This window comes from Doryrhamphus excisus, chromosome 23, assembly GCF_030265055.1.
Source record: "Doryrhamphus excisus isolate RoL2022-K1 chromosome 23, RoL_Dexc_1.0, whole genome shotgun sequence".
NCBI lineage: Eukaryota > Metazoa > Chordata > Actinopteri > Syngnathiformes > Syngnathidae > Doryrhamphus > Doryrhamphus excisus.
The window spans coordinates 297,990-318,300 of NC_080488.1; the positions used below are offsets into that span (position 1 = coordinate 297,990).

Sequence of the window (20,311 nt, forward strand, 5' to 3'; positions counted from 1 at the left end):
CACGTTGTGCTTTAAAGCCCCCAGGTGAAGCTCAGGCAGGGGGGCTGACCTCGGCGTGCTCCCTTCAGTGGTCCCTCTGTGCTGAGAAGACACTGCTATTGTTTTGCAAGCCTATCAGCCAAACACGATGTCCCCGTGCTAACGTCCTGTCCGTTGTTGCTCTTCCCTCCCCGGCTGGAAACTTCCCGGGCCGATAATGAGGCGATAACGTCGGTTCGGAGCAACAAACACGCTGATGGCGTTTCCGTCGCTGCTGCCCGAGGCACAAACCTGCTTGTTGTCTGAGAACAATGTGCGAGGTGGATAAGCCGAAATAACACCAAGAAAGGGAGAAGATAAAAGTGCTGGCAAGAGGGGGGGGGGCTTCTGTTTCCCACGACAAGAAAATGTTAACCAGGACAGGAAACAAGCAGCTTTTGGGCGCACGTACTCTGTAAGGTTTAACATTTATGATGACACAACATGAGGATTGATGAGGAATTAGGATTTATCAGAAGCAGGAACATCAGGAATACAAGCCATATGGGAAGCATTCATCCATCCGTGGGCGTGACCGAGCTGGTCTCCATCAAGGCTGCCCCCCCCCACTCCCACAGTGACACATTCAATATCATAACGATACGTACTTCAGCGCTAGCTTAGGGTGCTATTGGGACAGGAAGTGCAGTACGGGACGGCGCTTTGTTAGACGACCTCCTCCGTGTCGCAGCCCAGCACCTCCAGACGCAGAGCGATGTCGTTGACCCAACGGCGGGGGTAGATCCGCAGGTAGCGGCCAAACAGAGCCGCTTCAAAAAGCGTGAGGGCCTCCTCGTCCGGTTCGTTGTTTCCTGTGAAGATCTGGAGAAGAAAGCTCTGTCACCGTGGTTCTCAGCTGCTTGGCTGCGGGGCCACCCGCCCTCGCCGCTCATCAAACGTGTCTTAGCTTATGTGGGGGGGGCTGTTTCTCCAAGCACAAGCTCATCTAGCAGCAATAACCATACCACCAATTGCCATGAGACGTTCAGTGGCTGGGTGGGTGCTGCTGTGTTGATGGGCACCACAAGCATGGATGAAGTCAGATGGTGATGGACATTTGGGAGTACGTGGTTGGCGCTGGCGCCGTTGTTTGCGTTTACCTTTTCACTTTGCGAGTCCTCCTCCAGCACGTCGCGCCACGATGCTTCATCGTAGCTGACGCTCACTGCAAACTCAGTCACCATCATCTTTGTCAGCAGGGACCGCGCCCCCTGGGTCACCACGCCCGTGATGCGCTTGACGGTCCCCAGGTCCACTTGGATCCACTCCTGAGGGCTGTTGTTCTGGGGAACCGGATCAGACAGGATGTGCCATGATTCCCTCAGGAAGAGAGGTCATGTCTTAGTATTCACCTTGGGCCTCCAGGCGTTGACGCTGCCCTGCTGATGGAGGCGAGCCAGAGTGGGTTCCCATCTACGAAACAGGGAGGAGCGATAGGAGGAGGCGCTGATGTCCTTAATCTTCCCTGAGCTCAGGCCGAGCGGCTGCGAGCAACCTGCACACAGACGATGCCAACGTCACTATCCCAGCATCCAAGCTACCCGTGCTAAATATTCCAACGCTGACTGTTGACATCGCAGCCCAGCAGCTCCAGGCGCAGCGCCGGCTTCGGGGAAATGTTCTTAGGGTGAATCCTGATGTAGCGAGCCACCAGCGGCGGACGGAAGTGGTTGCTTTTCACGTTGGAGTGGTGCATGCTGCCGTGGAACTACAAGACAAAACAATGCTTAGGCTCCTTCGTGGAGGACGTTGGTCTTTACAGAGCAACCCGAGAAGCACGCCTGAAGGCCACATCAGGAAGGCTCTCAGGTCCAGCAGCCGTGTATCTGCGGCGTGCCCAGCATCTAACCTTGATGCCGGAATTGGGAACACCGTTTGCAATGTCTGCAGCTTTAATGCTGATGAGCCCTTTGCCCACGCCCTTGTCTGACCTTGTCTGACCTTGTCTGACCTCTCTCCAAAGTGGAGCCTTTCTCCCACAGACATACTGGACTGTACTATTGGTACACTTGCAGGGTGGAGGACCTTCAACCATCACCAACTGGCGACTAAGACAATGCAGGCTGGGGTGTCTTACCATATTTGTGAGGTTCCCTTGGTAGGTGGTCCACTTCTCCTGGTCCAGGCTGTAGGAGACAGTGAAGTGTGAGACGTAGTGGTCCCTCAGGTTTGAACTGACTCCCTGCGTCTCAATACCGTGCAGCAAGGTTGGCTTCAGCAGGTCCACCTGATGAGATGTTCATGAATCACACACATGCTTTGCTCATGGACACGTGCAGCGTGTCAAAAGTTCAACCTGCAGCCAAGAAGATGTGCTGGACCCCATCCAACCATTGATGTAACCAGACTGATGCAGCCGCGCCAGATGGGGCTTCCAGCTTCCTGGACACGGTCGCCATCCCGGAGAAGGAAAATGATCACGCGGACACAAACACCAATAGAAGGAAGACATTTGGAAAGGTGTCGTACCCTCAAAAATGATAATCAATCATAATCCAATAAAAGGTGTGATACCGATATGATCTGAAGCGCTGATCTGGAAATCCTTGATTCTTCCTGATTGCATCCCCAAAGGTGAAGAACATTCTGCATGGAAAGATGTCATTGGAAGTGGAAGAATAGGCGGGGCTTATTTATTATATTAGACTGGAGATATTCATGGATGGATGGATACATGGATGGATGGATGGATGGATGGGTGAATAGATGGATGCATGGATGGATGGATGCATGGACGGATGGATAGATGGATGGATGGATGGATGGATGGGTGAATAGATGGATGCATGGACGGATGGATAGATGGATGGATGGATGGATGGATGGATGGAAGTGAATGTGTGAATTTGCCCTTGAGGGTACGCACCTGGATCGTAGACCAGCAGTTTAGCTCTCATCCCAGCCAGCTGGTAGTCTCCTATGGTGCACTCCACCAGCCAGGTGCCAGTAGTGGAAGGTACCATCTCCACGGTGCCGAATACGCCTGCACAGTCAAGGTGACTTTGAAGTGGTGTGGACACCATGACATGAGTAAGAAGAATGTTCATGAGCCAAGAGCTCTTGGTACTGAGTACTGGATCTGAGCGGCCCGGGCAGGAGAACTTCATATGTTGGTATACGCGTGTGCGTATTTACCAGGGAAGAGGTTGTAGACGCCCATGCGGTGGTTCTGCTCGATGGGCACGGTGAAAGGCAAACCGTGGAAGTGCACAGCGTGGTACTCTCCATCACCTCCCACATTGAGGAGGTGCCACCTGACCGTCCAGTTTTGGGGAACCAACAGACCAGGAAGTGTCTCTGCCACGTAGCCATTGATGGCTGGAGACAGAACAACACGGAGGCGTGGTTAACGTGAGTGACCGGACAGTTCCTGGAAAAAACACCAACAGGTATCTCCACCTGAAAACTTATTGCCGATGTGGTACCACGGGTCCTCAGGGTTGACCTGACAAGGAGGGGCGCAGTGCCTGCGCAGGTTCTCCTCCAGGTACCAACTTTTGGTCTCATCAAAGGTGTGGAAGAGAAGCGAGAACTCCTGGATCTTAAGTTGATGGTTTTTCCCAAGAGTCCCGCTCTTACACACGAGCAGCGGTCCGATCAGACCCGAGTGAAGGTCTTTCTCCTGGCATACAAACATGAGGAGTCAACTCAGGCGTGAAGCTGAAGGGAAGAAAGTCATCATGAAGGTGAAATAACATCAAAAGTCCACCCAAATGGACAACTCATTCTAGCAGGATGAGGTAAGGATATTAAGGAAAAAAAGTAGACAGGCCCAGTAGGCCTAGTAGGCCCAGTAGGCCCAGTAGGCCCAGTAGGCCTGGCCCCGGCCCCGGCCCCGGCCCCGGCCTTTGTAAAGCTATGAATGGAGGGGGACGGAGCGTGCAGACCTTGTTGACGGTGGAGTAGTACGCTCCGGCCTTGCAGTCAAATTCCACCTTGGTGGGTCCGTGTTGCCTGGCTATTTTCCAGCTGTAAATGCGAACCTCCCCTGGTTGGACGGGCTCTCCTGGGACCCCAGAGAGCAGCGAAGTGCTGTAACTTGGTGCAAAGCCGCCCCCCTGGGTCCGATCATAAACTCCCTGAAGGTGAAAGGAGTACGGCCTGGATGCCTTGTTCTTGAACATGACCTTCAAGAAGACGGTCAAGCAGACAAGGTCACCCATCAATCTTTGGTTGTTCTTCGGTCTTCCACTGCCTGACTTACGATGAGGACGTCGTTGACTTCCACTCTGATGACAGGTCCCATGATTCCTAGGTGCTGATGAAGCTCGCCTCTGTTTGCAGGACGCACGAAGTTGTGGTCGCTGTAGGCCTTAAACACCACCTTCTTGTAGTCTGGCAGGAACCTTCTCATTCCACGTCGCATCTCTCTGAAAGGACTGATGGACAAAGCGAAGGCGGTTCAGTCCTAGTAACAGCGCTGTGTTGTTTCATCGTTACTCCCAAAGTACTGCAGCTCAACACCCACCTTTCCATTTGGAACGTGGTCGTATCCTAGCAGATGCTGCAGATGCTGCAGATGCTGCAGTTGATACATATGCTGCAGTGGATGCAGTTGATGCATATGCAGCACATGCAGCAGTTGCTGCAGCATCTGCATCATCTGCATCCACTGCAGCATCTGCATCATCTGCATCATCTGCAGCACATGCTAGGATCCGACCATGTTCCAAATGGAAACGTGGGTGTTGTGCAGATGCTGCAGTGGATGCAGTTGATGCATCTGCAACATCTGCAACAGTTGCTACAGATGCTGCAGATATGTATGACCATGCGTTTCAACAGACACAACAAACGGGACTTCCCCAAGAATGAGGAACCTTACTGGAAGGACGGACGTTTGTCAATCATCCATCAACACCAAGGAAGTTCTTTCATCAGACAGACTTTGGCCCCACCTGGGTTTTATGAGGTGATGAGGTTCCTTGATGCCGTAGTCCCAGCTGATCTCCTCTGCAGCGATGTAGTAAGGGTCGGGGTTGGTTTTCCTGGAGCGCATGTCCAGACGGTCTGAGGCGATCCCACCAGACGTGCTGTTCTCCTGCAGGAAGAGATGGTGTGGGATGAAACGGTCTGCTTGCAAGGAGGAGAAGAGAAGAAGTAAGCATACCTCTTGGCTGTAGTCATCAAACTCCACTGAGAGACCAATTCCTGGCGCGTTCTTGGTGGCAGTGGCATTATAATCCATCAGCAGATCCACTTCCTGACCTGAACCGGACTCGCTTCTTCCATCTGTCGCTAGTGAATTACTGGAGATCTTCTCTGGGAAAATTGCTTTTCTCTCCAGTAAGATCTCGTTGCGCTCTTCCATTGTCCCATTCATGTCACCTGGGCTCTCCTTCCTTGGCTCAACGCTGGTATCTGTTCCATTTTCCACAGAGTCTCCTCCCAACTCTCCATCTTGCAGCCCTCTAGTTGTCCAGTTGCCTTCTGCCCGTCTTCTTCGTCTGCCGCTTCTATCAGGTTCAGCATCTTCAATCCAATGCCCGTTTCTGTCCAATTCCTCCAAGACGTCCTGTGGGATTCCTTCTTCCTCCTTTTCCTCACGGGCTTGGTTTGGTTCCTCTGAAGACACTTGGGTCACGTGTATCATCTGGCAGATTTGGTCTCCTTCCACGGTCCCCACTGGTAGACCATCCGTGCCATTTTGACTGGCAGTGTAGTTGTGACACACTTTGACCTGCTTGGGTTCAGTTTCAAGCCTCTTGCCCTTTGGTAGGAGGTACGTCTGATCCCCGCACTCAGCGAGATCATCCAGGCTCAGGACGTCTCCGTCGCAGGAACAAACGCTGTAACGAAAGCTCATCCCCCGGTTCTTGAGGCTGCTGTCAAAGGCGCTGATCTCCCACTCACCTACGAGAGGAGAAGAAGATCAGACACTGGTATTTCCCGACGTACCTGAACTAACCCTGGAACATGAACCCTCCAACTAGTCCAAGTACAGAAACCCTCCAGGCCACTACCACCCCCATCCAGCCTGTACTGGGAAGCCTCCGCCCCCAGCGTGGGGGCTGCCTTATGTGTACTAATACATGTTCTTCCAGGATGGATGGCCACCAGACCTCTGTGGGAAAGGGTTGGACAATTCCAGGGAGAGAGAACGTGCTGGAGGTGGGGCGGTGGACGGGTTCATCTTTTGTGACCCCCACCCATCCAATAGGTGAATTCAGATATGGGTGCAATCAAGCACATTGCTTTTACCAACATTGGTGACAGGATGCCCAGGGAGGGGGCCCCCATGCCCGACCCACCTCACCCGGGCAGCAGTTCTACTCCCCAATGACAACCATCTTGTCCCTCGGGAACCACTGACCAACACCAAGCGCTAAGCTAAGCGTTTTGTCTTCAGGTGAACGGCTCGTCCACGAGGAAGGAGTGGACTGAGCGGCGTACCTGGCAGGTCCATTTCCGTGCTGATGGTAACGGCAGTCATGGGAAAGAGGGTGAGGACGGACTGATGAAGGCCACGATACTGAAAGAGGTTTCCGGTGAAGTAGACCGACAGGAAGCGGTCGTGGATGCCCACGCTAGCCACGTGCCAGAAGGCGATGTCGGTCTGACACGCCACCAGCTGGTGGCCGCTGAACACCAGGCCGTTGATGCCTGGAAGATGGAGGTGAAAGGTCAACATGTTTGGTTTCATCTCTACAGCAGAAGGCGAAGACCAGGAGTGGACTCACTGTGGATGACGTTGGAGTCGTAGAAGTCCGCATCGGAGCTGTTGGATGAATTGGGATCTTTGGAAAGGTTCTCATCCACGTACCAACTCTTGTTCTCATCGAAGACGGCAAACATCAGACTCCACTCCTTATCGGCACGCAGCTGGAAGCGATGACACATCAGGCATGAGGAGCGTAGCGTACGTTCAGGTGGACGTGTCAAGCGCCTCTCACCAGCCGTTTTCTTCTGTCCATGGAATCGAACTTGCAGATGAGCAAGAGGCCAACCAGCCCCGAGGCCAGATCTCTCTCTGGGGACACGGTGCTCTGATAGAGCTGGGCCAGGCACTGGGGGTCCTCCTCTAAGGGCGCATCATCGATGGTGACCTCCCAGACGTAGACAAAGGTCCCGTTGGGCGGCACCTCCATCGAACGCAAGTCCTTTTCTGCGCGGAACAGATTTGGGACTGAGTCCGGCGGAGAGCAGCAAAGCGAGCCAGGTAGAACATGAACACGGGCCGGGGTCTCCGGTCCGTACCTGACGTGGGTATGAGGAAGTGCTTGGGTGTGTCTACTTCCACCCAACCGTGGGTCCCCAACATGTCAACACCGCTCCAAAAAGGATAGAATGGACTTCAGCACTGGTGGATCTTAAGGAGCTTCTAGGGAGACTTCCAAAACGCAGGAAGAAGAAATGGGAGCGAGGCCAAAACTTTGAGAGCACGTTATCTCAAAGAAGCGTTCAAGTGAAATGGCGTGGGCCGCTCATCAGCGCATCAAAAGTTGGAAAGCACAGATTAAGAAAGTCAAGTGATGAAAAATAAAAGAATAAAAAGGCCATTCTTCTTCCTGAGGGAAAATGGCCGTGGGCATGCCTGATGACCGTGCTTCCAGGAGGCCGATGGGAATGTTTCTCAAGTCATGTCCACCTTCCAGGCCCAAATGGTCTCCGTTGGATTTGGATGAGGGGAAGACCAGGATCTGCAAGATGTGAGGCGACTGAACGTCTTCCTGCGTCCAAGCCAGAGGCCTCGCTTCTCCATCCCACCGTGTTCAATTGCCTTGGCCGTCAAGAGATGATGACGATGGGAATTCCTGACACTAAATCACATCCAATCCACATTTTGCTTTCATGTCTTATATTTCTTCTTCTGGCCTTCTGGATGTCTACTGAGAAGCTCCTGAAGATCCACCAGTGCTGATGTACAATCCCACTTTCCGTTTCCTTTAATATGCCAACTTTATGCTACTAAAATGTTGTCTTTCCTGTTTTCATAACATTCAGAATAGTACTCATTCAACTGCACGTTTTTTGACCTTCAGCTCGTTTCGGATCAGGTGGTGGTTCGGCTCACCCTCCGTGGGTGTCAGCAGCGGGTAGATCTTGGTGAGGCCGTTGGGGTAGATGTTAAAGGGGTGACTGGCCAGGTTTTTGAAGACAATCTGGAGGTGAAATGGAAGATTACCAGCAGACTGCGGTGGTTCCTGTGGTTCCTTCTGATGTTCCACTGACTTACGTGGAGGTGATCCTTGACCTTTGCTTTCAGCAGGGGACCCATCAGCGTCCGGCTGGTCTTCTTCCTCTGTGTGAACGATGCGTCCGTGTATTCCACGTAGGCCACCTTCTTGTACTTGTAGTCCAGGTGATGAGGACCGGGGGGCATGTCCCCGTCCCCGAACCGCCCCTCACTGTTTGACAGAGGAAGCTGTCAGTTGTCTTACCTCCCCGCCGCTGGCGTCGCGTGCTACCTGTCCGTGGCGTCCAGGTGAGGAGCGTAGTCCCACACGAGGTCCTCGGCTGCGATGTAGTAGCGCTTGGTTGGGAAGGACCTCCCGCTGGATCTCACTTGCGCTTGTGGCATCTTCGGCGGGATCAGCACGGGCTCGAACACGTAATCTCCCTCATCGTAATTCTCCGTGTATTTGGCTCGGCGAAGATCGGGCCCCGGCGGGCGGGTGGGCTCCGGGCACGTGTCCACCGTGAACACGGCGTTCATGCCATCTTGAGGGGACACCGGGGACGTTTAGGGGCCATGTCAAGGTGGGACGTGACGGAAGAGGACCTCGCTTACCCAGGTGGTGGGAACGTATCTGACAGCTGATCAGGAAGTGGCCCACGGAGGCGGGCTTCATCTGCGCTGTGACAAAGGTCATGGGGGTCACCTCCAAACTCACTTTCCGATGGTTCATCACCTGAGGAACACGAGGAGCCTCCATTTGTCCGACAGTGAAGAAATGATTCAAAACATTTCACATTTCATTCCAATAAATCAACATTTTGTTTTTAGAGAGATGGAGATGGACGCGCCATGGCGGAGATGGGCGGCGGCGCAGTGACCCGACACCCACAACTGGCATATCACTGCAACCATGAAGGAACGCATGTACGCATGTACATACTAAGTACACAAGTACACATGTACACATAGGAGTATTAGCATGGCTCGCTCGGCCTGCGTCTCCGCCTGCCTTACCTTCAGCGTGTGATGCTGGAACCGGATGGAGTGTATCTGGGGGGCGGTGCCGACGCCAATCAGATGCCAAAACACATGGTGGTCGCTTTGGCACATTGTCAAACCTGCACACACACACACGCACGCACACGCACGCACGCACGCACACACACACACACACACACACACACACGCACACACACACACACACACAATGAAGGCGTCCATGAAGAGCAGCCAACGCCACCAAGCATCTCCTGTCCTACCAGGCAAGGTGGAGTTGACGTATCCGTTGATGGTGTGATATTCCTTCCTGCTGCCCCCCCTCCCCCCCACGTGTCCGTACCAACTCTTGCTCTCGTCAAACACGGCAAAGAGCAGAACGAAGGCGGGGTTCCTCCTCTGTCCGTCATGCAAAGCCGCTGGAGGAGCAGAGAGAGAGCGTGTGTACTTTATGTACTTCAGGTCCTTCAAGTATCACCTCAGCTTCCCCAGAATGCTGGAAAAACCTTTCCTTCATCAAGGAAGTAAAATAGTTCACTAATAGTATTTGCCATGTCATAGTTGTATATCATATATATCATATATACATCATATGTATGTATATCATATGAAGTATTTTAGATCCATGATTGGCAGCAATACTATATCTAGTATACATCCATCCGTACTACTTCAATTATGCGGCATCACTGTGCTTAATATATGAATATATAATAATATGAATATAATATATGAATATGTCTCATATGTCTGATTTGAATAGTAACAATAATAGTAGCAGGAGTTTCAATTGGACTATAGGGTTGTTATTTCATTTCTAGAGGGCTCTAACAAAGCCCATTTGGAAGATGGTAAACACGTTGTCTATGCTGTAACTAGGAAAATATTCTATTCCCAAAAAGGAATCCTTTGGGTGGGAATTCCCCGCCATAAGAACCAATTTTCATCCACTGACTTGGCTTGCAGATGAGCAGGACCCCGATCAGTCCTGAGTTGAGGTCTCGGACGGGGTCCACCTGGGAGGAGTAGGAGTACGTGAGGCACTCTGGGTCGTTGTCCGTGGGGCCGTGCTCGGGGGCGATGTCCCACACGTACTTGTGGTATCCTCCAGGAGCGACGGCGTCGTCCTCCTTCTCTTGGCCTCCCGTGGAGTCCTCGTAGCCCGCCCCTGCACAGGAAGTGACCCAAACAGCTGAAGCGCCAAGCCTGAGCGGTGGAAACGTGCAGAGTGGAGATGAACGGCTTCCAGAGCTTTAGGTGAGGATGAAGTTCATGGTGAGTCATTGAGACAGGAAGACGCGGGCTGCTTACAGGAAATGATGCATGCCGCTGAGCACACACACGATAAAGCCCCCCCCCCATGTCTTAGCGAGTCTTGGCTCTACTTTATCCATCGTAGTCCGGCTCGGTGCTTCTGCTGCCAACATCCTTTAGGGGCTCAAGTAGGATTGGACCAAGGGGACCTCCTACCGCATCACGACAACATAGACTATAGAGCGGGGGGGGGGGGGGGGGGGGGGGGGGCACCATTACTGCCGGTAATACTCCCCACGACCTCACATGGAAATGATGCTAAGCAGCAGGGGGAGGGGCTTTGTCATGTGTGGCTTCCAATAAGACCGCCCATCTATAAAGGAAGCTGAAGCTATGGCTTCCATACCTGCTGAGTGTTAACTTGCTGTGTGATGACTGCTCTTTGTGGATGACGTGTGGTATTTTATGATGAAGCTGGACCCTCCGGTCACTGGCACAGTGGAAGAGAGGGGGACCCTATATATATATATATTTATAAAGATAGACATCACACATACTATATATATATATATAGTATATATGATGTCTATCTTCTTGAGCTTTTATATTTTATCTTATATTCTTTTACACTTGATTCTATTTATTTATTTACTTTGATTAGTATTACTATTATTTCTTGACTTGAACCAGTGCTCCACACGGAGCGGTGGAGATGCCAATTCCCCTGAGGGATTCCCAAAGGGATTACTAAAGTATTCTGTCTGGGAGGAGACATGTCATCAAGGCATGAGCCCCAAGTCCAGTTAAGCTGTAGTACCTTCAGACTGCTTCCCGTATGAGACCCCCACTGGGCTGATACTGTAAGGCTGGGACGCCAGGTTTTTGAAGTGCACCACCACCTGGACTTTGGTCTCCATCACGATCACCGGACCTTGGATTCCTGAAAGCAACACATCGGAACCCTCGTGTGTACGTGTTGAATGAACATGCTAGTACTACCACATACAGTACTTCTTGAATGAACATGGTAGTACTATCACCTACAGTACTTCTTGAATGAACATGGTAGTACTATCACCTACAGTACTTCTTGAATGAACATGGTAGTACTATCACCTACAGTACGTGTTGAATGAACATGGTAGTACTATCACCTACAGTACTTCTTGAATGAACATGGTAGTACTATCACCTACAGTACATGTTGAATGAACATGGTAGTACTATCACCTACAGTACTTCTTGAATGAACATGGTAGTACTATCACCTACAGTACATGTTGAATGAACATGGTAGTACTATCACCTACAGTACTTCTTGAATGAACATGGTAGTACTATCACCTAAAGTACGTGTTGAATGAACATGGTAGTACTATCACGTGCGTCTTTCGGTTGGCCAGGCCAAAGGCTGGCCTCCACACAGGGATGTGGTCCAGGTACCACCAGTGTAACCCTACAGGACCATGTTCACCAGTGACAGGGAGATCTGGGTATGCTCTGCGTAGTCGTGGTAGGACACCCAGTAGCTGCATATTAGCTGGCCTAAAGGAAGCACGCAGAGATTAAACGAAAAGGGTCCCGGGATCGACCCCAGGGGAACCCCAGAGTGACAGCATCTACCACGCTGCAACACCTTCCTGTCAGGTGTATTCCAGATGAGTAGTTGTACTAGATTGCAGTTCTACTGTACAGTATTTAGTCAAGCGGTGTATCATCAGATATACTGCAGTTACCCACCTGCCCACGGCGGTCTGGTCTTGAGGACGGTGTATGTGGCGTCCGTGTACTCCCTGTACATCACCTTCTTGTATTTCTGAGGCGCATCCTTGGAGTTCCAACTAGGAGCCAAGCAGGAAGACGTTAGTCTCGGCAGGTTTAAAGCCTGAGCCAACCACCAGAAAGTCCGGGTCTCACCTTTGGCCGGGCATCGCACCTCCATCATCAACATGGACGTAGTCCCAGCCCATCTCCACGGCAGCAATGTAGTGGTCCTTCACCCTTGTGGGATTCCCCCCCCCCACGGCGACCAGCAGCAGCAGCCAAGGCCTGAAAAGCGACGTCGCCATGGCAGCCTGAACACCTGATGGCGTCTGGTTCCTGGAGAGACTGAGCTGGAAATCAATGGCGCAAATACTGAAGTCAGTGTGGGCGGGTGGGCGGGCGGTTGAGGGGGCAGGCTGAAGCGGTTGTGGGCGTGACACAGACTGAAGGGGACTGACCAGAGTCCAAGGTGACCCCACGCATGTCAGAGGGGAGAAATATAAAAAGCACCATCTCAATAGAATAAGTTATATATGGATATATGTACATATATACTTATATATGGAACACTTCTCATTTCAATAGAAAGACGACTATAAAAATACAAATATTTCTATAAATACAATACTTCATCATTGTGGTGTACAACATTTAAAGCAGTAACAGTGCTATTTGATTAATCATTTCTAATTGTAATTTTGCAGTGGCCTCACATAGTCTTTGTAGTACTACGTTCTAGGATGTACTTGTACACGCTGTTCATAGCAGATTAACACCCACGAAGGGACCAAGGTGTGAAGTTAGGCCATGTTACGGTTTATGTATTTTTACAGTATTTGTTTATTACTACCAGGCACACCAAAGGTCTGAACCAGCCTTTGGTGCCCCCTTGTGGTATCGATGACGAACTGCATTCACTTGAAGGAAAGCAAGACTGAAATTGTGTCTTGCTGGTCCAAACATGACCTTGTAGGATCTCCAGATGGTTACAAATCCTACTGACAAACAAGACTTACTGCATCGTGGGCTTGTGGGAACATCGAAGTCAGTGATGACGAGATTCCAGACTTTCCACTGTGTCCTTCCAATGAAGGAACAACCTGCACTCTTTCTCCCAGTTCCTAACTTTTATTTCACGATGAAGATTTCCTTATCTCGTGATTTGGACTCCAGTAATACTTTCCCCTTCTTCTGGCTTTCCATTGGGATATCTTCCGTCTTTCCATCATACTGTGATCGAGACGAGCGTCTTATCCTAGCTCCTAGCCTAGCTTGTCTTATCCAGCTGTCCGCCATCTCCACGTGCAATGGCTGCTTCACGGTTGCACGGTTGTTACACACCGGAGCCTTCAGACCCTCGGACGCAGCTCCAAGGTTCACTGTGGTTCTTGCTGGCTCTGTTGTGGTCCACATCCTGCTTGAGCTCACATACCTTGTTTGGACTGTGTGTGTGTAGGGGGGGGGGGGGCGTGAATGAAGGTTGCTTACATGCTCACAATGACGAGTGCACCTGAACGCCTCTCAGTGCAGCGGTACAGTCCCAGCGGAAAGAAGGAAAGAGACAGCATGAACTTCTTGGCAGGCATAGCCGAGGGCAGCTATGGGGCTTGTGTCAATGTGTCAAACGCGGAAGTTACGGAACGTGTTAGCATTATTGTTATTGTATTACTATCTGTACTTGCTTGCTGTGTTTGTCAAAGGTGACGGAATAAAAGTTGGCCTGCAGCATCCTAACAGACGTTTCTTGGTTATCAAATGAATCATCATCAATCATGCCGTTTCTTGGTTAATAGTATTGATAGTTATTAGGCCGTTATGCATTTTCAAGCATCAGAATGGCTAAATGAAGAAAAAGCGTCCGTGCCAACCATATGTGGTATTGTCCCCTGGCCACTAGGTGGCAGTAATGTTGCTGTGATGTTGGGCGAGACGCAGACACACCAGACTTGCTAGCCAGAGCAACAGGCTTTTATTGCAGCTATGAATGCTCTCACAGCCGGCACGGTACGACCCCTGATAAGTAGTGCTACTACTGCGGTTGCAGCCTAGGGTAGGCTCCTTCCAACGCCCCCGTGATGAGGACGTGAGGGCCCGTCTTCAGATCAGTGACAGCGTGGAAAGGAAAGTGGACACCACTCCAAACTCCCACTGACTCCCCCGCCCCTTTATGAGGAGACCACTTAGTTCCGTCTGGCGTGAAAGAGGCCCCATCGCTGGTCCCCGCTGCTGGAGCGCTCCAGTTTTTCCCTCCAACCGTTCACTATCTCGTTGAAGTCCTCCTCAGAGAACTCCTGCAGGAGAAAGGCCGTTAGGTGCGCGTCTGTTCCCAACTAAGGGCTTTGTTGTTCCGACCTGGATAAATTCACTCCTGGCCGCATCGGCTCTCTGCAGCTCTTCCCTGATGACCTGGATGAACTGGGCTGTCCGGTCCTGTGCCTGAACGCTGCAGAAGCCGGCATCCTGAATGAACTAAGGACAGTGGGCCAGTCAGCTATCAGGAGCTAAGACCCGTTCCAGACACAAAAAGCTGGTTTAGAGCTAGCTACCTACTACCATGACCCAGCCTTTAGGTGGGATGGTGCCAGTATCACTACTTGCTAGTCTACTGCAGGTACCGCTTGTATTAACTTCATAACTAGCTACCATTAGCATTAACTAGCATTAACTTCATAACTAGCTACCTAGTTAACATTTCCCATTCAAGCAGGCTGTTTTTTTCTTAAATATTAAAGACATCTTTGCATTTCTATGCGGGTTGGTTTAAAAGTGGCCCCTGCATCTTTTAATATTTCAGTATGTGCCTCTTAGAGGAAAAAGTTTGGACACCCCAGATTTAAGGAGTCGGGTGGCCGTTCTGATTCTGCTGGTATGATTGACATATCCTGTGTGGACTGAAATACATCTGAAAACTAAGTATTATTACTTGAAATGAAATCAAGCTGACATATAACACGTTGGCGCACTCTAGTGGCCGACTTCTGTAATTGCGACACCTTCTCAAAGTTGACTTCACGTGTTTTGCTTGGTGGTGCGTTTAGTAGCGGCATGGAGGGCGGATGGTGCGTTTAGTGACGTGGCTCACAGGGGCAAAAGATATGATAACGATAACCAAAAATCAAAGAAATGCTGGGAAAGAGGGAAATGCTGCCAAAACACAGCGAAAGCCCCAAACAACCACATGGAAGAACCAGGCAGACCAACGTATCTACCAAGACTTGGGCACGATGCCCACCAGTTGATGTAAAGCATCAACATTAATGTCTTTGTTAAACACCTCCTGTAATATCTGACTATATTACAGCGCTAGCGATCACCTAGCGAAGGCTATGGCGTCCATTTTGTTGCTGAACTGCAGCATCTCTCTTTGACCTTTTGACCTTTTATGTGACTGCTGCATTTTTGCTTTGCATCTTCCTGTTGCACGAGTCGTGTGGTGTTTGTGTATTTTTGCTCTCGGGTCACGTCTGTTTGGAGCGTTCGGCCGTGGCTTGGCCGGCGTGGTTTCGAGGGTTCCAAGGGGGCGTCATGGAATGTGACGTCACACGAGGTCTCGCCGGGCACCTACCTGTCCATACTGTGACGGCGTGTGGAGGATGTAGCCTCGCTGCTTGACGTAGGCCTCAAACTGGGGGGTCCACGGCCTGTCCCCACAGCAGTAGTCCGTGATGAGCAGCTGGCCGCCAGGCTTCAACCACGCCTGGACACAACGAGAGGAACATTCCAGGACTCGTTATTGTCCTTTTACGCCTCCAATCCTTCTTCATGCAACCTGCCAAGCGTGCTATGGAACTTGCTGTTTTCCAGTAACGTCAAAGAGTGTCGCCCTAAGTACACAAGAGTACGCAGTATAGTCCAAGAGGAAGTCCTTGTATTCCCTTGGAAGTAAAAACTACGTGAGTAAACCATCCCAGGTCCTTACCAAGAGCGACAAAGCGGCTCTAAAGGAGAGGCTTCAGTGTTTGCTGCAATAAAAACTGGGGGCTCTATCGTGCAGACGCCGTTCACGCCGAGGCCCCCTCGCCCCGACTTAACACGGGAAGAAGCCCTCAAAGGGCGTAGTGGGGGGGAGGGGACAGGAAGCGTGGGCGGGCACGCCCGAGGGAACATAGCGTGTGCTGAACATCAGACGTCATATGCAGACGTGCTTACATGGAAGCGTTTGAAGAGGGCCAGCTTGTCTGCGATGTGCAGGATGGTGTCCCTGCTGTAGATGACGTCAAAGGAACCCTCGGGGAACATCCTCTTTGTGGCGTCAGACACCTCGAATTCCACCTGCGGCAGATTATTTGTAACCAGGACTACCATGGTGCAGCTTCACCCCGCCATCGCTTGGACCAGCCTACACACCGACGGCAGCCTCTCCGCTAGCGCCCGCTCCATGGCGATGTCTACCATGTTCTCCGACAGGTCCAAGCCCAGCACCTTCACCTTGAACGTCTGAAATAAGAGCCGCCGTCACACTACGGCGTGGCCGGGCACGTTCCGTGGCGCTCTCTCACCTTCGCCATGTAGAAGTCCCCTCCGCCGATCCCACAGCCCACATCCACAACCTTCTGGCCGGGCTGCAGGTTGAGCAGGTCTACGAACTCCTGTTGGTAGAAGGTCACCATCATTGCTCCTCTGACTCCATCCAGAGTCATGACATGCATCAGGACTCTTTTCAGAAGGGATTTGGGCATACGCATCTGCTTTATGATGTATGATTATGGTTATCATATGGTGCGTATGTAAGGGCCAGTATTAACAATATCACTACTACTACCACTACTACTACCACCACTACTACTACTACCACTACTACTACTACTACTACTAGCAATGAATCTAGTCATTTTGGAGTTATTGTCATGATTATTGTAATGAATCATGACAAGGTCAGCCTGACCTTGGTGGTGGCAGGTCCTCCAGTGCTGACATAACCCGAGCCAAACATCTTCTCGTAGCGCAGGATGCCCCTCCTGGTGTACTGCTGGTTGTCCAGGAACTGCTGGAAGGAGCTGAACGTGTCCTTGGTGTCTGAAGGGCGTGGGACCTTCTCCAGAAGCCAGCAGATCTGGTTTGGGTTGTTCTTCACCTGCACGTGGAGGACACAAAAGCGGCTCACAAACAAGGTGCTTCACCGCGGACGTCGGTGCAAAGCCAGATGTTTCAGAAGCACACAGCCTGGAAGCACGGCGCAGAAAGGACAGGGAGATGCGGCAGCAACACAATGTCAAAATCTACTTTTCAGGCAGCAATGTGGAAGACCCACCTCGATGTAGGTTTGAATCCTCTTTCTCAGCACGATGTCCAAACCAAAGCACAGACCCGCCTTCTGGTCCTCCACTTGGACCGACCTGGTCAGGTGGTTGTACTGGGCCTCCGTGCGGTAATGTGTGGGGTTGAACTCCCGTTTGCAGTCGCCTGGCAGTAGGTGCAAGGCAGCAGGACATCCTGTTTACCAGGGCTTGTGGTACATCTATTACATCTCCATGAAGTCTTTCTGCAACACGCCACGCTCGCCACGCTCGCCACGCTCGCCACGCTCGCCAAGGACAATGGCGGCCATATTCCCGAGGTGAGTCTGCCGACCACGAGGACGGACGGCTAGCGTACCTGAGCGATGGTTGCAGGACTCCCTGAAGAAGAGCGAACCGCCAGGCCGCAGCCACGTCAGCATTTTGCTCAGCAAGAGAAGCAGCTCGTCGTCGCTGAGGTACATCAGCAGCCAGTTGGAGAAGATGAAGTCCACACTGCGGACGGGAGACGTTGCGTGAAAAGTTCTCGCCAGTGGTCGGGGTCCGTCGTTACGCACCTGTTTGGGGGGACCTCCATCTTGGTGACGTCAGCTTGAAGGAAGGTGACGTTACCGTGGTGACCGTTGCTTTGCTGGTTCTTCTCCACAAAACTCTCCATGAAGTCCACGGCGGTCACGTGGGCCGCTCGTGTCAGCAGGTGGCTGGTATATCGACTGGAGATGAAGTCCTTCATCATTACTTGGCCATCCAAGTCATGTGACTTAGAAACTTGCCACTCCAGTCCTAAGTCCACCTCCCAGCCTCTCCTATGCTAAGTTGCACTTTGAGCAGCTTACAGGATGAGGAGAGTACGTGGTTTCAACGGGACCTGTGATGCTTTTGGCCCTTCCTGAGCTCTACATGGAGGTAGAACCTTCTATTAGGTAGAACCTTCTATTAGGTAGAACCTTCTATTCTGGTGGTAAACCATGCCAGGCTTTCAGACGTCTGGGATGAACGCTCCCTTTCAGAGACTCAGTGAGCTGGACTTATATGGGCATGCCCGGTACAAGCCGAGTGGGACCACTTACGATGGATGGGCCCACATGTCAGTACCAGGGCAACATGAGCATCAGAGGTCCTTCAATAGCCTGGAGTTGAAGTATCCAAGAAAAAATAACTTTGATTTTAAAAGTTCTAATCTGATGAGAAACAAAGTCAACAAAACCGAGGTGGAATTTCTGGAGATATACTACGTTAGAACATGAGAAGTAATGATGGACTAGCTGACATCTGGTTCCTGATTTCCTGAAGTCACAAACACCAGAAGTCACATGACTCCACGTCAAGTGGAACCATGGAGCTCCATCTTCAAAACCATGTGCTCACCCGATGCCGGCCCCGAGTTCCAGCACGCGGCACCCATCCAGACTGGGAAGTATGGACAGGATCTCAGGCAGCTCCTGCTGAGTCAGCTCCAGGGCACGCGAGTCCAGCATCATCTCCTCCACCGTGGCCTCCTTGGAGTGCTCCTTCCAGAACTCTGTCATGGTGCTGCGCACTGAACACACAGCACAGGATGGACGGGTTGATGGACGGTGTGTGGATGGACGGGTGGGTGGGTGGGTGGGTAGGTGGACGGACGGGTGTGTGTGTGTATGAGCTATCATGGCTGGATGCTGTAAACAAAATGTTGGTAACGCTGCTAAAAGGTAGAAGAAAAGCTATGGCGTCCACCTTCATTTGGCTCCTTAAACGCCCCCCCCCGTATAAAGTAGAGTTGGGTCATTCCCGTTTCCCAGCCATTCAGCAAAAAGGGAATTAGTTTTAGACTAACGGCCAGAGCCAACCCCACCCAGGAATAAAAGACCAAATCACATACGTTCTATTGACATGGGAAAGAGAGGCCGTCTCCCCAGGGGGATGAGGAGGAGGAGGAGGAGGAAGAAGAGGAGGAGGGATGGATGGAAAAGAAAGGAAAGATGGATTGTGCACACAGCCCGTCAGCCAGGGTGCACTGGGATAGACTCCAGCGAGGTCAGGGTAAACACAAACAACAAGAGTAGAGTAAAGGTGAGCATAAAATGGCCGCCAAGCCTCTACCAGTGGACCAGATGAAAGGGACCAGCATCCAAGAGATGGGGGGCCAGCCTCCCACCTGACGTACCGTGCTCCATACCCTGTGGTGGCTTACAAGAGTCAATGAAGGTGCCAGCTAAGTCCTCCCCCAGCAGGCTTGGACCAGGTCGGACCCCCATGGCTTATATAGGGGAGGCCAAGAGGTGGAAGGAACCTGGCCATGAGGATGCGTCCAATCTGGTGAAGCCGGGCTGGGGGAGTGGAGCGGAGGGGGGGCCGTGGGGGCGTTTGGACCCTGCATTGACACTAGCGTGGACCCACACGGCTTCTTGGCGACACGGACACAGGAAGAGCGATGGCACACGTCGTCGACGGCGGGATGGAGGAGACTCACGGAGGAGGAGGAGGAGGAGGAGGAAGAAGAAGTCCTGCTGTCTCTCGGCCTGTCAGTCAGGCAGACGACCCGGCTGCCTGTTTTTGTGCTGACACGTTGGAACTGTGCGGCGTGGCATGCGGCCATTGCGCAACATTGCGTCATGTTGCAGGCGAAAGGGTGGAAAAACTCTTCTGTTCAAGTGGAGAGAAGCAACACGGCGTGTCCTGGTCACCGTGGCCATCGTGGGCTAGCCGGACCATGCTCCATGAAGGCTTTCTTGGGGGGCGTGCAAGCCAATCAAACTTGAAGCTTGCAGTTCGTACTTGAAGTTTATTTACATGTTTAATAACTGTAAAGTAAGAAGAAACAGGTTCCCAAATAATTAAAAACAGGCCACACAAGCACACATGCCGATATTCCAGGCCATGGAAGGCTAAAACAACCTAAATACGAAGAAAAGAATAAATGATTGCTGACTAACTACTTTAC

General features: G+C 51.6%; 3 protein-coding genes across 8 annotated transcripts in view; all 3 read right to left on the minus strand.

Annotated features, from left to right (window-relative positions):
- Nucleotides 1-55: 55 nt before the first annotated feature.
- On the minus strand, nt 56-13,962 carry f8 (coagulation factor VIII, procoagulant component). Of its 4 annotated transcripts, none has more exons than XM_058062799.1 (28): nt 13,168-13,962; nt 12,305-12,487; nt 12,128-12,228; nt 11,205-11,327; nt 10,089-10,301; nt 9,397-9,552; nt 9,152-9,255; nt 8,750-8,870; nt 8,427-8,679; nt 8,195-8,366; nt 8,033-8,120; nt 6,912-7,123; nt 6,699-6,840; nt 6,412-6,621; nt 5,129-5,871; nt 4,917-5,059; nt 4,223-4,397; nt 3,906-4,145; nt 3,418-3,640; nt 3,154-3,336; nt 2,885-3,001; nt 2,533-2,604; nt 2,315-2,400; nt 2,096-2,245; nt 1,585-1,726; nt 1,371-1,513; nt 1,119-1,301; nt 56-840 (listed from the first exon to the last, which is right to left on the minus strand). In XM_058062799.1, the coding sequence occupies exons 1-28, from the start codon at nt 13,170-13,172 to the stop codon at nt 685-687; spliced, it is 4,839 nt and encodes a 1,612-aa protein (XP_057918782.1). In that variant the 5' UTR covers nt 13,173-13,962; the 3' UTR covers nt 56-684. The 4 variants fall into 4 exon arrangements, with proteins under 4 accessions (XP_057918782.1, XP_057918781.1, XP_057918780.1 ...); XM_058062798.1 differs by having other exon boundaries at nt 12,305-12,496; XM_058062797.1 differs by having other exon boundaries at nt 12,305-12,501.
- Nucleotides 13,963-14,097: 135 nt separating this feature from the next.
- On the minus strand, nt 14,098-19,991 carry pmt (phosphoethanolamine methyltransferase). 3 transcript variants are annotated; one of them, XM_058062808.1, is made up of 12 exons: nt 19,841-19,991; nt 18,757-18,928; nt 17,946-18,101; nt 17,747-17,883; nt 17,403-17,554; nt 17,037-17,225; nt 16,651-16,740; nt 16,499-16,588; nt 16,301-16,423; nt 15,717-15,848; nt 14,504-14,620; nt 14,098-14,442 (listed from the first exon to the last, which is right to left on the minus strand). In XM_058062808.1, the coding sequence occupies exons 2-12, from the start codon at nt 18,915-18,917 to the stop codon at nt 14,332-14,334; spliced, it is 1,458 nt and encodes a 485-aa protein (XP_057918791.1). In that variant the 5' UTR covers nt 18,918-18,928; nt 19,841-19,991; the 3' UTR covers nt 14,098-14,331. The 3 variants fall into 3 exon arrangements, with proteins under 3 accessions (XP_057918791.1, XP_057918790.1, XP_057918789.1); XM_058062807.1 differs by lacking the exon at nt 19,841-19,991 and adding an exon at nt 19,562-19,795; XM_058062806.1 differs by lacking the exon at nt 19,841-19,991 and adding an exon at nt 19,535-19,777.
- mid2 (midline 2) overlaps nt 19,847-20,311 on the minus strand; it is a 61,174-nt gene continuing 60,709 nt past the window's right edge. The window contains exon 15 of the mRNA XM_058062801.1: nt 19,847-20,171. The gene's annotated coding sequence lies outside the window, so the exon portion shown is untranslated. The remainder of the gene's footprint in view (nt 20,172-20,311) is intronic.